This window comes from Entelurus aequoreus, linkage group LG20, assembly GCF_033978785.1.
Source record: "Entelurus aequoreus isolate RoL-2023_Sb linkage group LG20, RoL_Eaeq_v1.1, whole genome shotgun sequence".
NCBI lineage: Eukaryota > Metazoa > Chordata > Actinopteri > Syngnathiformes > Syngnathidae > Entelurus > Entelurus aequoreus.
In genome coordinates, this window is record NC_084750.1 from 37609653 (window position 1) to 37622854 (window position 13202).

The 13202-nt window shown below is 38.3% G+C and overlaps 1 protein-coding gene across 8 annotated transcripts in view; it reads left to right on the top strand.

Moving 5' to 3' along the window:
• The window catches only part of lrrc71 (leucine rich repeat containing 71), a 21001-nt gene extending 10850 nt beyond the window's left edge, over positions 1 to 10151 (top strand). For 5 of the 8 annotated variants that reach the window (XM_062030073.1, XM_062030072.1, XM_062030076.1 and 2 more), the window contains 8 exons: positions 32 to 115; positions 191 to 265; positions 2294 to 2422; positions 2544 to 2604; positions 2702 to 2748; positions 2829 to 2940; positions 5648 to 5739; positions 9906 to 10151. In XM_062030073.1, coding sequence (XP_061886057.1) covers positions 32 to 115; positions 191 to 265; positions 2294 to 2422; positions 2544 to 2604; positions 2702 to 2748; positions 2829 to 2940; positions 5648 to 5739; positions 9906 to 10058 — 753 coding nt within the window. In that variant the 3' untranslated portion in view covers positions 10059 to 10151. The remainder of the gene's footprint in view (positions 1 to 31; positions 116 to 190; positions 266 to 2293; positions 2423 to 2543; positions 2605 to 2701; positions 2749 to 2828; positions 2941 to 5647; positions 5740 to 9905) is intronic. The other 3 variants (XM_062030074.1, XM_062030077.1, XM_062030078.1) reach the window with 3 other exon arrangements.
• Positions 10152 to 13202: the final 3051 nt, after the last annotated feature.

Genomic DNA, 13202 nt, shown 5'->3' on the forward strand with positions numbered 1-13202 from the left:
TTTCATAGTTGTTTTTTTTTGTCATATTCAGGGCCTGCGTTTCAATCGTTCTTTGCTGTTCCTCTCACTTTCCAACAATCAGATTGGTGACTCAGGAGCTACTGAACTTGCCATGGTAGTTAACATGAACTATGCTGTTATAAATGCACGGTATCTATACTATGGACTTATGCAATGTGTCTATTCTGAGGTTCTTGGCGAGGTTGTGCTTACTCACGAAGAAATTGTTGAAAGGCGGAAACTACTCATGGAGAAAATGCATTGTGTAAGTGTCACTATAGGAGAGCATTGTTCTTATTTTCTCCTAATGCATATTTCATATTAAAGACAGAGCTGTGATTCAATTGCGAAATCATGGCGTATAATTTGTATCATGATTTTCATTCCAATGTTTTTGGTGTGTACAAGTTAATCCTGGTAAATATTTGTCCTAAAACTGGGCCATTTTAAAATGTCCATCTTCTTTTGCTGAAGCCATTCTTCCGTTGATTGAGATGCATGCTGTTACGATTTGGCTATGCAGAGTGGTAGTTGGATCCCAAAGTAGACCAGGAGACAATACTAAAGTAGTGAGTAACAAAAGATGCATACAAAAACCAAATGCAATGAGCAAAGACTTAGACTTCCTTTTATTGTCATTCAAATTTGAATTTTACAGTACAGATAAGAACACAATTTCGTGGCATTAGCTCGTTGTAGTGCAGGATAAAAGAGCAAAGGGTAATGAACATAAATAAATGCAGGTAAAATCTATAAACTAAGGCAGTGATTGTCAACTAGTGCAGTGGTTCTCAAATGGGGGTACGCGTACCCCTGGGGGGTACGTGAAGGTATGCCAAGGGGTAGGTGAGATATTTTTAAAATATTCTAAAAATAGCAAAAATTCAAAAATCCTTTATAAATATATTTATTCAATAATACTTCAACAAAATATGAATATAAGTTCATAAACTCAGTGAAGCACAAGCTCAGGTTTCTCAGTAAAATGTCTGTTAAAAAGAACTGTGAAAAGAAATGCAACAATGCAATATTCAGTGTTGACAGCTAGATTTTTTGTGGACATGTTCCATAAATATTGATGTTAAAGATTTCTTTTTTTGTGAAGAAATGTTTAGAATTAAGTTCATGAATCCAGATGGATCTCTATAACAATCCCCAAAGAGGGCACTTTAAGTTGATGATTACTTCAATGTGTAGAAATCTTTATTTATAATTGAATCACTTGTTTATTTTTCAACAAGTTTTTAGTTATTTTTATGTCTTTTTTCCCAAATAGTTAAAGAAAGACCACTACAAATGAGCAATATTTTGCACTGTTATACAATTTAATAAGTCAGAAACTGATGACATAGTGCTGTATTTTACTTCTTTATTTCTTTTTTCAACCAAAAATGCTTTGCTCTGATTAGAGGGTACTTGAATTAAAAAAATGTTCACAGGGGGTACATCACTGAAAAGAGGTTGAGAACCACTGAACTAGTGGACTCAAGGACCTGTTTTCAGTGGGTTGCTGGTCTTTGCCTTTGCAAAAAAAAATCATACAGAAATATTATTTAGTGGAGGGAAGAGTAAATGCACAATGAGTGTACAACATGTCTAACTGTGTGTGCCATTATTTGTCCACCAATTTTTGTAAAAATTGTGGTGTAGTTTTCACTTAATCTTGTTTAAAACCAACCTGACACAATAGCGCATGGTTGAGCTTGCCGTGACTCCATGATGCAGAGACAGATGGCAATGTGCAGGTTAAATAACTTAATTATTTACTTAAGAGCAAAAATGGTAGAAACAAAAGGCTAGTGCATAAATGGACAATGACAAAAACACAATAAATCAATGCTGGCAAGGAACAACAGGTGTACCTTAATAGACTTGATTAAAAGTAAAAACAGGTGTTTTGACAGGAAACTCAACAGGAAGTAGAACCAAAATAAGAGCACCAAGACAGGAAATGATTTAAAACACAGGAGGATAACTAACAAACTACAAATTGTCATTTGGGATCATGAAATAACCAACAATCGAGTAAAAGCATACTGCTCGCCTTAGCGGACGAAATAGCTCTCATACCATATTCGCCTTTATTTAGGGATTAGAGGTATAATACACTCTCCATTAATAACCAGCAAATATGTATTATCATATGTTCTTTTCTTTCTTTGTCGATTCTGCTTGGTAACTGCAATAGTTTTTTTGCAAATGTTTCAAGCTTGCTGGTGAATAAAGAAATACAGAGCACATATACGGCATATAAATAGTTCAACATATTCACAATAATTCTTTGCTTTTTCAGTCCTCTGCTGCAGTCGATGTTGTCCAATCATCTGTTGCCAATCTGTCTACTGACCAGCTCCCTTCCGTAGCCAGCGCCACTTCACTTAACGCCAACAAAGGGGAGAGCAAAATCGCTGCTAAAAAGCGGGTATAATGCAAAAAATGATATTATTAAATAAATGAATAGTTATAATCCTATACATCTTCAAGTTGTGGCTTTTATTGGTTTGTGTTTTAAATCTGCGAACTAATGTTATCCTTTATTCAAGGAATCTTCAAAACCCGATGGGAAACGTGCTCCAGCCAAAGACCAAAGGTGTCCTAAAAAAGGTAATTAGCTACTTCCTGTAAACACTTGTTTTTAGTTAATGTGTAAATACATTTTCTATGTTTTATAGATTATATTTTTTCTTTCAATCAATTATAGCAGAAGGTCAAGACATTGAGGAAAAAACACAAGTGAATGAACAAGAGGTTTAATCAAGTTTTTCTTTTAAATTATGGAATGATTAAATTCAGTATATTCACCATTTGTTTACTTTCTTCTCCATTAGCACAAAAGACCAGTGGAGATGGCGAGCCTGCTAGTGACTGAGTCGCCAGAGCAGAGGAATGGAGATCTCATTCTGCCGGGAAACACGAGCCTCGCCTCCCTCAACCTGGCAGGTCAGTACATTTTTATCACAGTACAAAAAAGGGAAACTGCAAAAAAAATATTTTAAGGGGTGGCAGTGGCTCAGGAGGACCAGGTTGTCCAGTAACCCGACAATGGCGGTTTGGACTCTGCTGTTGAGTCCTTGCGTAAGACACTTTATCCACCTTGCCTCCAGTATAGTACATGTGCATTAGGATTTGGTGGTGGGTTTAGAGGCCGTTGGCGTGCATTGGAAGGCACATTTATGTCAGTCAGCCAAGGGATGCTGTGGCTACAGATGTAGCTTGCCATCATTACAGTGTGGCTGTGAAGTGAATTAATATTGGGCTCAAAGTAAAGCGCTTTGAGAGTTGAGAAAAGGGCTATTTTAGTCCAATCACTTAGTTTATAAACTTTTCCAGTCCAACCTTTTCAACTTTTTTTGGTACCCCTACTTATCTGAAACCAAAATTTCCCAAATTTTCCATTGTACACATGCAATGTGATGTTATGTAAATATTGGATATAACAAGTTCAAGAAGATGCCTGTGAACTACTGGTTGAAATATTTTCTGACTTACAGTATGTAAATTTATTCCCCACAGAATTTGCAACCTTTCATATTGCGTATTAATATTTAATTCATGAATAATTTAGTCAGTAGAATCCTTTCTTCCATTGCATATCTAATATCAAAGTAACTTGATGAAAGACATGATGAACACACTAAGAAAAGCCAGGCTAATACAATGTAAGCCAAACAAATGCACTAAACACTGTCTGTTATAACATCATAGTATAATTATCTGATCGATAAAATGGCATACCTATCAACATCTGCGTTTGAAAAACATGTAATATTTAGCTGACTGGAGTGGGTAGCGGTGGTGTTACCTACTGTGGTGCAACCGTGTCATTTTACTGATGTGCTTTTATTTTGAGACTGTACGGACTACAGCAGGAGTGTCAAACGTACGGCCCAGCTCGTGAGATGAGTTTGCCAGGTATAAAAATTCAGCGAAAATTTTTGAATGAAAGAAACCGCTGTTTTAAATGTGAACACTGGATGTCACAATAGCAATTATTTTTATCCCCTGCTCCTAGAGCGTGCATGACTTCAGAGGGGGCGAAGCTATGTTCACCTTAAGATAGAGGCAACACTTTTTTGTGTTTGGATACTGCATACCATTGCTGCTTATTGGTATTGGTATAAAAAATGTGGATTGTTACGTTCTTGCCTTGATTGCCAAATACGTTGTTGGTAATGTAACCTGTGACATTTCTACTCAAATAAGTGCTTTTGATAATCTGTACATTTTGCTCTGTACTTATTTTCTGGGTGCACATACATATACTGAAATAATGTGTATCCTTGTTTAACTTCATGTGTGATTAATGAAATTAGTCCAAATTAACAAGTGTTGTTGTAGATGATACTGTATATGTATAGAACAAACCACATGATGTTAGTACATCAATTGAGAAAAAATACCAAATTACATTAATACCATACTGTAATTACATTTTGATGTTATTCATTTCATTTTCTGACTGATTAAAAATGAACACCAATGGGAGCATTTTAAAACTCTGCCATACTCAATTTCACCTTTTTGACTGATGAACATGATCACATAATTTATTTAGAACATATAAATAACAATAGAATACTTTTAACAGCAACATGTATGTGTAATAAAAACAAATTATGATTTGTACATTTTTAGTACTTGCTTGGTCTATTTTTAAAAACAAGAAAACAATCTGAAGTTGTCTTTATTTTTAAGTTATCATGCCATGATTTTACCAGTCCGGCCCACTTCGGAATAGATTTTCCTCCATGTGGCCCCTGAGCTAAAATGAGTTTGATACCCCTGTGTTACGCTGGTGTTCTTAGTGTTGCAGAACGGACCATGAGCTCTGATGCTCAGGCAGTACGGAAGATAATTTATTTTTCTTTATACAGATTAAAATATTGAACAACTACGAGAATGGGAGGGCACCAGCACAGAGCAGAAACATACGGGAGTTTCCCAGGGGAATTGGGAAGGTTGACGTGTATGTTTAAGTGTGCAACTACTTCACACAACTTGGAACACCAGTAGTGGAAACACTGGCACAATTACAACGAGGAAGGTCCATTTGATACAATTATTAGTTCTAGAATTAAAAGTTATTTCATTTTTAATCTAAATCTCTCTGACCTCCTGTTTCTATTGTTGTGATGAATTGAACAGACTACTGCTTCCCGCAGGCCTGTGTGGATGTAGCTCAACTTCCAACAGCTGACTTCATGTTGTTCTTTAGACTTCAAACTAGTTGAGATTGAATCAATAGCATCTCTGCTATTAGTACACTCAATAGTTTTGCTTTAAAATGAAATTAATCACGTAATTCCTAAAAATCAATGAATTGATTGTTATTCCCATCACCAAACAAATCATTAAATGTGCTCTGGCTGATCGAAAAGGCTTTAGACTTCTTGAGACATTTGTGATTAAGGGCTATATGAGTAAACTTTGATTGATTGATTGATAATGTGACGTATATTGTACATTTTCCTGATTTAAAAGCAGTGTACCATTATATCAGTGTAATCAAATTACTTATTGCATTTTGCTTGGAGTTTGATGAAATTAATATGTTTAACCTTTCTGTACAGAGAACTTCAATTGATAAATAGTAAATTTGCAATTAGACAATTCTAATTTAAAATGTTGATTATATATATTTGTGTAGGCAATAGGATAACAGAGCAGTCACTACCACAGTTCCTGTCATCCCTGCAGATGCAAGATTCAGGTAAAGGTCTGCTGCGTCTCTGTCTTCAGGTAGGTGTCAGGTTTACGAAAATATTTCAACACATGCACTAAATTTTTAGCAAGTCAATTACAGACATCACAAATGCATTTTGGATATATACATACAGTGACGTAATAATTATTTTGATCCTCTGCTGATATAGTAAGTTTAGCACCTTAAATATAAATAATTCCGTATTTTCAATTACATTTTTATTTTTACAGAGAGAGACATAACATCAAGCAAAAAAACAGTCATGGTTTTACATGAATTTGTATTTGATTGAGTGATATAATGAAAGTATTTGGTCCCAAAGCTAGGTGGCGAAACCGTTGTTAGGAACCAGATGTCACTTGGCAACTCTAGATTTCAACTCCATTTCCAGAATTTTGTTAATAGCAGAGGTCTACAACAGCAGTTTGTTGAGGTACTGCAGCAGGGTCATGAAATCTTGGTTTGTTAGACTTTTTGAAACTATTTTTCATATTAAACAATTGGCTTTAAATGTACACTGACTTTGATCAACACACTTCTGTGAACATATAAATGGAGACAGAAAACGTATTTCAGACAGCAATACACATGTTCAGTGAAACACAAGAGCTCTTTCAAGCAGGGCACCGGTTTATTCACCTGTCCCTCCAATGCCCCAGCTGTGTCAATCACAAGGGTCTGTAAGGTTCTACGTAACTGGCCGAGAGACCATTCTCAGCTATCAGCTAACAAAAACAAGGACACGACAAAAAAAAACATGCAGAAGAGCTATAAACCTTAACCTACACCTCAGAAACCACAGGTTAACAAGGTACCTTTAGGACAGGTTTACAATAACAATTTTAAACAGAAATAGCAACTCTTAGAAATGTTAGCAGGGTTTATCATTAATAAGTATACCTCACTACAACCCTAATCAAGATACAGTATGTATGTATGGGATATAAGAGACTTATTCATCTTGTTCATTATTGCTAATTATCCATGCTAAACATTGTACAACAACAATGCACACATGCATCCAACATATATAAGTAGGGGTCACCGCTCCATCAGTATGGGGGTTCTTGGCCTGGAAATCGTCAAAGACCCCTATTTTTAAGGATTAAGGTCCTGAGGTTAGGCAACTCCAGGATCTTCATGTGCCTCTACTTGAGCCATTTTTTTGTTGCCTTGGCTGGCTTTATTCTTTGCGTCATTGTCACGGTGGAAGACCCATCTGTGCAACCATCTTCAATGCTCTAACTAAGAATAGGAAGTTTTCATCCAAGACTCTACGGTACATGAGCATGACCCTGTTCATCGGCCCCTCAATGTAATGAAGTCTTCATCTGCCTCGAAACACGGCAAGTCGAGTAGATGCCAAAGAGCTACGTTTTAGTCCTACTCGACCACATCGTAATTTTCCAAGTCTCTTCTAAATAATTCAGGTGTTCATTGGAAATTCTCCTTGAGCAGGGGGAGTCTGCGGGCACTGCAAGATCTCAGTCCATTACGGCCGAGTGTGTTACTTATGGTTTTCTTTGTGACTGTGGTCCCAACCCCCCTATGGTACCTATATTGATTTTCCCATATACTGACTTATAAATGTGGTTAGAATGTTTGATTCGCCGTGATCCCCTGATGAAAAAGACCATTACAGACATTACTACTTGGTTTGAGAAAACAAGCGAGAAGGTAATATACAGTATTATTCGTATCTAATTGTGTCATACACACAATACAAACATTCAGTGAGATAAATGTTTGTATATGCAGCGGTTTTAATGATGTATCATGTAAGTTGTACGAGTGAATCTCTATACTGTTCATAAAGTCTATTTTTGACTGTCTGAACAAAAAATTTGCGGTGATGTTATTCGTCTTCAAGATATATATTTAAACTGTACATTTTCATAAGATAAACTGACACTTTTGAAGAGGTTATTGCATGAAGAGTTTCATTATAAATCTAAAGGGAACACCTCCACACACGAGCCGTTTGCAGACATGTGCAGAAAGCGTGTTATAAATGTGACAGCGAAGCAAAATCCATCCATCCATCCGTTCCATCTTCAACCGCTTATCCGGAATCGGGTCGCAGGGACAACAGCTCCAGCAGAGACCCCCAGACTTCCCTCTCCAGAGCAACATTAGCGACTTCCTCCTGGGGAATCCCGAAGTGTTCCCAGGCCAGAGAGGAGATGTAATCCCCCCCATCTGGTCCTTGGCCTGCCGCGGGGTCTCCTCCCAGTGGGACGTGCAACGAGGACCTCCCTAGGGAGACGCTGGTGAGGCATCCGCACGAGATGCCCGAACCACCAAAGCTGGCTCCTTTCCAAGCGAAGGAGCAGCGGCTCTACTCAGAGTCTCTCTCGGGTGACTGAATTTCTCACCCTATCTCTAAGGAAGATGCCAGCCACCCTTCTGAGGAAACTCATTTCGGCCGCTTGTATCCGCGATCTTATTCTTTCGGTCATGTCCCACACTTCATGACCATAGGTGATGAAGTGTGAAGTGAAGCAAAATGTACACAAAATAAGGGATGTCACTAAACCGGTGCTAGGGGGGCTGTTGCCCCTTAAGAAATCTGTTTAGCCCCAGTTGAGCCCCCTAGCATTTTAAGGCCCTTTCATGCAAACACATTTTTTCTTCACTCATATGTACCTGCTGTTGTGTATTTGGGATCTGCCTAAGTCCCGAGATTTTAAATTCAAACCGCAGAAGCATTAAGAAGATATTTATAAAGCAGTCTTGCCCTCCTTCGGCCTTTCTCCAAACATGCCGTTTGAAATTTGCCCCATTTGTGACATCCCACTGGTGACGTCAGCAAATTATCCACATTTGGTAGAAATTATGATAAGACTGCCCCCAAAACGGGACAGCTTTGTGGCAGCCAATTGTCTTCGCAAGTCCATCTTTACCAAGCCTACCATCGGGCTGAGTCCATCTTTATGTGGCCAATCGCGCAACCGGTCCATCTTTCCAAACACCTATCAAATGTCCAGCTCTATCTTTTGGCTGCCCAATCCCAGCATGAATGCAAACTTTTTTTGCCCGGCCTTTCAGAACAATCAATTGTAAATTGTTTGCACTTCTCATTGTGGCAACGCCAGGTGCACTTTGTAGCCTATGGGCCTCATATTATTTTCACTATTAATAATTTATTAAGTTATGTTGTGATCCACAACAATATTGCCAATGCATAGTTGTCTGTTTTCATTAATTATGCATACGGAATAAATGCTCTTGTTGTCGTATGTCATATGTGGGATCTGAGCCGAGGACGTTGTTGTGGCTTGTGCAGCCCTTTGAGACACTTGTGATTAAGGGCTATATAAATAAACTTTGATTGATTGATTGATTGATTGATTGAGTGTATTGTCTGTATTTGTCACCTCTGTACGTGAAACATTTTTGCCATGTCGCTTGTATTAGATCTAACTATTTTGTTGAATATTCTTTGGTCAAATTCAGTTAAAACTACTTTTATATTGAACATGCTTGTGCTGTGTATCATAACTGATTTTATTGGAGTAAATGAAAACTGAAGTCTTGAAAATCTATTATTTTCTTTGCCACCCCACAAATCGGTCAAGCCCCCTTTTAGCCCCAATAAAGAAAAAATCTTGGAGCCGTCCCTCCACCAAATCCTATCCAATACTTGTTATCTAGACCACAAGGAAGTGTGTTAAATGTTAATTAAAACCATCATAGGTACCCTTCATCTTGTGTAATTCTGGGCTGATCGTTCACCTTTATGAGAACCATCCTTATTAACAAGTTGTGATCTTGCCTGTTGCCTTGTCGTGCTTCCATTTCTAAATTATTCTTCCAACAGTCGTGTTTTCTCACCAAACCTTTTGCTGAAGGGGCAGGACTAAATTGTTCTTCACATGCACATACTGTAGTCGGTTTAGGGGGCTAGCATTCTTGATTCCCTCAGTCAAATGTGATTTCATTCACAATCTTTAACAATTGTTCTCTCTTTTTATTCGACTTTTTTTGTCTATTACAGTAAATCTGCCATGACAATTGTACTGTTCATGTCTTCTAAAGCGGGTAAACTTACAAACTCAGCAGGGGATCAAATAATTACTGGGAAAAAAAAATCCTTTATAGGATCTGTAAAGTACTCCCTGATTCATTTTGTTTAACAGTAGTGTTTGAGTATGGTGGATGTACAGTATGAAGATTTCTGATCTCTCGCTTTGTGTTTTAGAGAAACCACTTTTCTACTGAGTGTGAGTCCTATGTAAAGCTACAGGAACTGATGGCACTCAGAGACCCTCTGAATAAAAAAATTGAAGAGGAAGAAGAAGAGGAGGCTGAGGGCTCACACTGTTCAGATAGTGAAACTAAAGGAGAGAAATAGAATATATATTTTTACTTGTACTGTTTATATTTTCTCAAAAGATTTGCAACTGATGCACATGTTTTTATCCAATAAAACCACCTTCTTTGTTGACACAAATTAGCTTTTTATTAGTCTCCATTAAACAGCAATGTACACCCTATTAAAAAACAACAACTTTAAGTTCAATACTACAAATGTGGGGTGGGCAATTTTTTTCCCAATATCAACACTACCGATTTTAAAGGCCTACTGAAATGATTTATTTTTTTTAAAACGGGGATAGCAGATCCGTTCTATGTGTCATACTTGACCATTTCGCGATATTGCCATATTTTTGCAGAAAGGATTTAGTAGAGAACATCGACGATAAAGTTCGCAACTTTTGGTCGCTGATAAAAAAAAGCCTTGCCTGTACCGGAAGTAGCGTGACGTCGCAGGTTGAAGGGCTCCTCACATTTCCCCATTGTTTACACCAGCAGCGAGAGCGATTCGGACCGAGAAAGCGACGATTACCCCATTAATTTGAGCGAGGATGAAAGATTCGTGGATGAGGAACGTGAGAGTGAAGGACTAGAGAGGCAGTGCAGGACGTATCTTTTTTCGCTCTGACCGTAACTTAGGTAAAAGGGCTCATTGGATTCCACACTTTTCTCCTTTTTCTATTGTGGATCACGGATTTGTATTTTAAACCACCTCGGATACTATATCCTCTTGAAAATGAGAGTCGAGAACGCGAAATAGACATTCACAGTGACACATAGACGTTTTCAACCGGAAGTTTCGCGGGAAATTTAAAATTGCACTTTATAAGTTAACCCGGCCGTATTGGCATGTGTTGCCATGTTAAGATTTCATCATTGATATATAAACTATCAGACTGCGTGGTCGGTAGTAGTGGGTTTCAGTAGGCCTTTAAGGGCGGTATGAATACCAGGCCTATACTAGCGTGATGAGAGCAATATATTTCAGTTCTCTTTGTATTTTCAGAAATATGTATTTTCTTGTTATCTTGACTTAGAAGAAAACAACAAGACATGTACAACGGTTCGGTCTGCATTTCTGTAAATTTGTAAATTTTGAAAAAGGAAGTATACAGTACATCTCACCATTATGGTCGATACACAGCCCACCCCACTCAAAAAAAAAAGTCAACAACAAAAAGAAAACTAAATATGCAATACTGAACGTAGCAAAGGGTGGAACTGGCGGACCAAATGCAACTATATGATTTGCCTGAGAAGCTGGACAGGACAAAAAAAAAAAAAGACTTTCGTTTAGGCCGTGGCTCTTTGTTGTTAAAACCCTGGGCTACTTCAAGAAAATATGCTTGAGTAGTGAAATTACTATTTTTTAAAAAATGTATTTAAAAATATAAACACATTAAAACAATATTAAATTGCACAAAAGCCTAATAATGTGAGGTAAATGTAATGTTATTTTCCATATATGTACATTTGAAACCTTATCAGATGTTTTGAGGGTTGTAAATATTTTTTTCGTTTTTATGTTATGTTTAGAATTATAATTTATTTAGTCTTCAAGCGAAATCTTGTAATGTTTGTTTTATTTTTGGCTTCGGATTTAAAACCGACCTCTGAGTTTCTTGGCAGTTTACCCAAGCGTTCCACTAGATGGCGACAAATAGTCGTGTCTGTCTGTCGTCCCGAGCACTGCAGATGAAACATAATCGAGGAAGAAGCACAGCCATAGATTGAACACTTTGAATACATTTGCGCCATTTAATCACCAATATGCACAGTCTTTACCATAAAGTGTACAAGTATTGTCATTGAAAATATAAATATGCAGAATTCATTAATGGTTAAATGTCCTGTAATTGACCAACTGAGTACATTCCCCAGAGACAACTGAGTAGCTAATATTTAATTGGGTCATTCAGAGACATTAACATAAAAAGTACAACATAATATAATACAGTATAATATACACTATATTGCCAAAAGTATTTGGCACCTGCCCTGACTCACATATGAACTTGAAGTGCCATCCCATTCCTAACCCATAGGGTTCAATATGATGTCGGTCCACCTTTTGCAGCTATTACAGCTTCAACTCTTCTGGGAAGGCTGTCCACAAGGTTGCGGAGTGTGTTTATAGGAATTTTCCACCATTCTTCCAAAAGCGCATTGGTGAGATCACACACTGATGTTGGTCGAGAAGGCCTGGCTCTCTGTCTACGTTCTAATTCATCCCAAAGGTGTTCTATCGGGTTCAGGTCAGGACTCTGTGCAGGCCAGTCAAGTTCATCCACACCAGACTCTGTCATCCATGTCTTTATAGACCTTGCTTTGTGCACTGGTGCACAGTCATGTTGGAAGAGGAAGGGGCCCGCTCCAAACTGTTCCCACAAGGTTGAGAGCATGGAATTGTCCAAAATGTTTTGGTATCCTGGAGCATTCAAAGTTCCTTTCACTGGAACTAAAGGGCCAAGCCCAACTCCTGAAAGACAACCCCACACATAATTCCTCCTCCACCAAATTTCACACTCGGCAAAAGGAAGTCCGAAATGTAGCGTTCTCCTGGCAACCTCCAAACCCAGACTGGTCCATCAGATTGCCAGATGGAAAAGCGTGATTCATCACACCAGAGAACACATCTCCACTGCTCTAGAGTCCAGTGGCGACGTGCTTTACACCACTGCATCCCACGCTTTGCATTGGACTTGGTGATGTATGGCTTAGATGCAGCTGCTCGGCCATGGAAACCCATTCCATGAAGCTCTCTGCGTACTGTACGTGGGCTAATTGGAAGGTCACATAGCTCTGTAGCAACTGACTGTGCAGAAAGTGGGCGACCTCTTTCCACTATGCGCTTCAGCATCGGCTGACCCCTCTCTGTCAGTTCACGTGGCCTACCACTTGGTGGCTGAGTTGCTGTTGTTCCCAAACTCTTCCATTTTCATGCAATAAAGCCGAAAGTTGACTTTGAAGTATTTAGGAGCGAGGAAATTTCACGACTGGATTTGTTGCACAGGTGGCATCCTGTGACAGTTCCACGCTGGAAATCACTGAGAGCGGCCCATTCTTTCATAAATGTTTGTAGAAACAGTCTCCATGCCTAAGTGCTTGATTTTATACACCTGGGGCCGTACTTATCAAGCTTCTTAGAGTGCCATTTTACACTTAAGTCCTGAAAATTTGC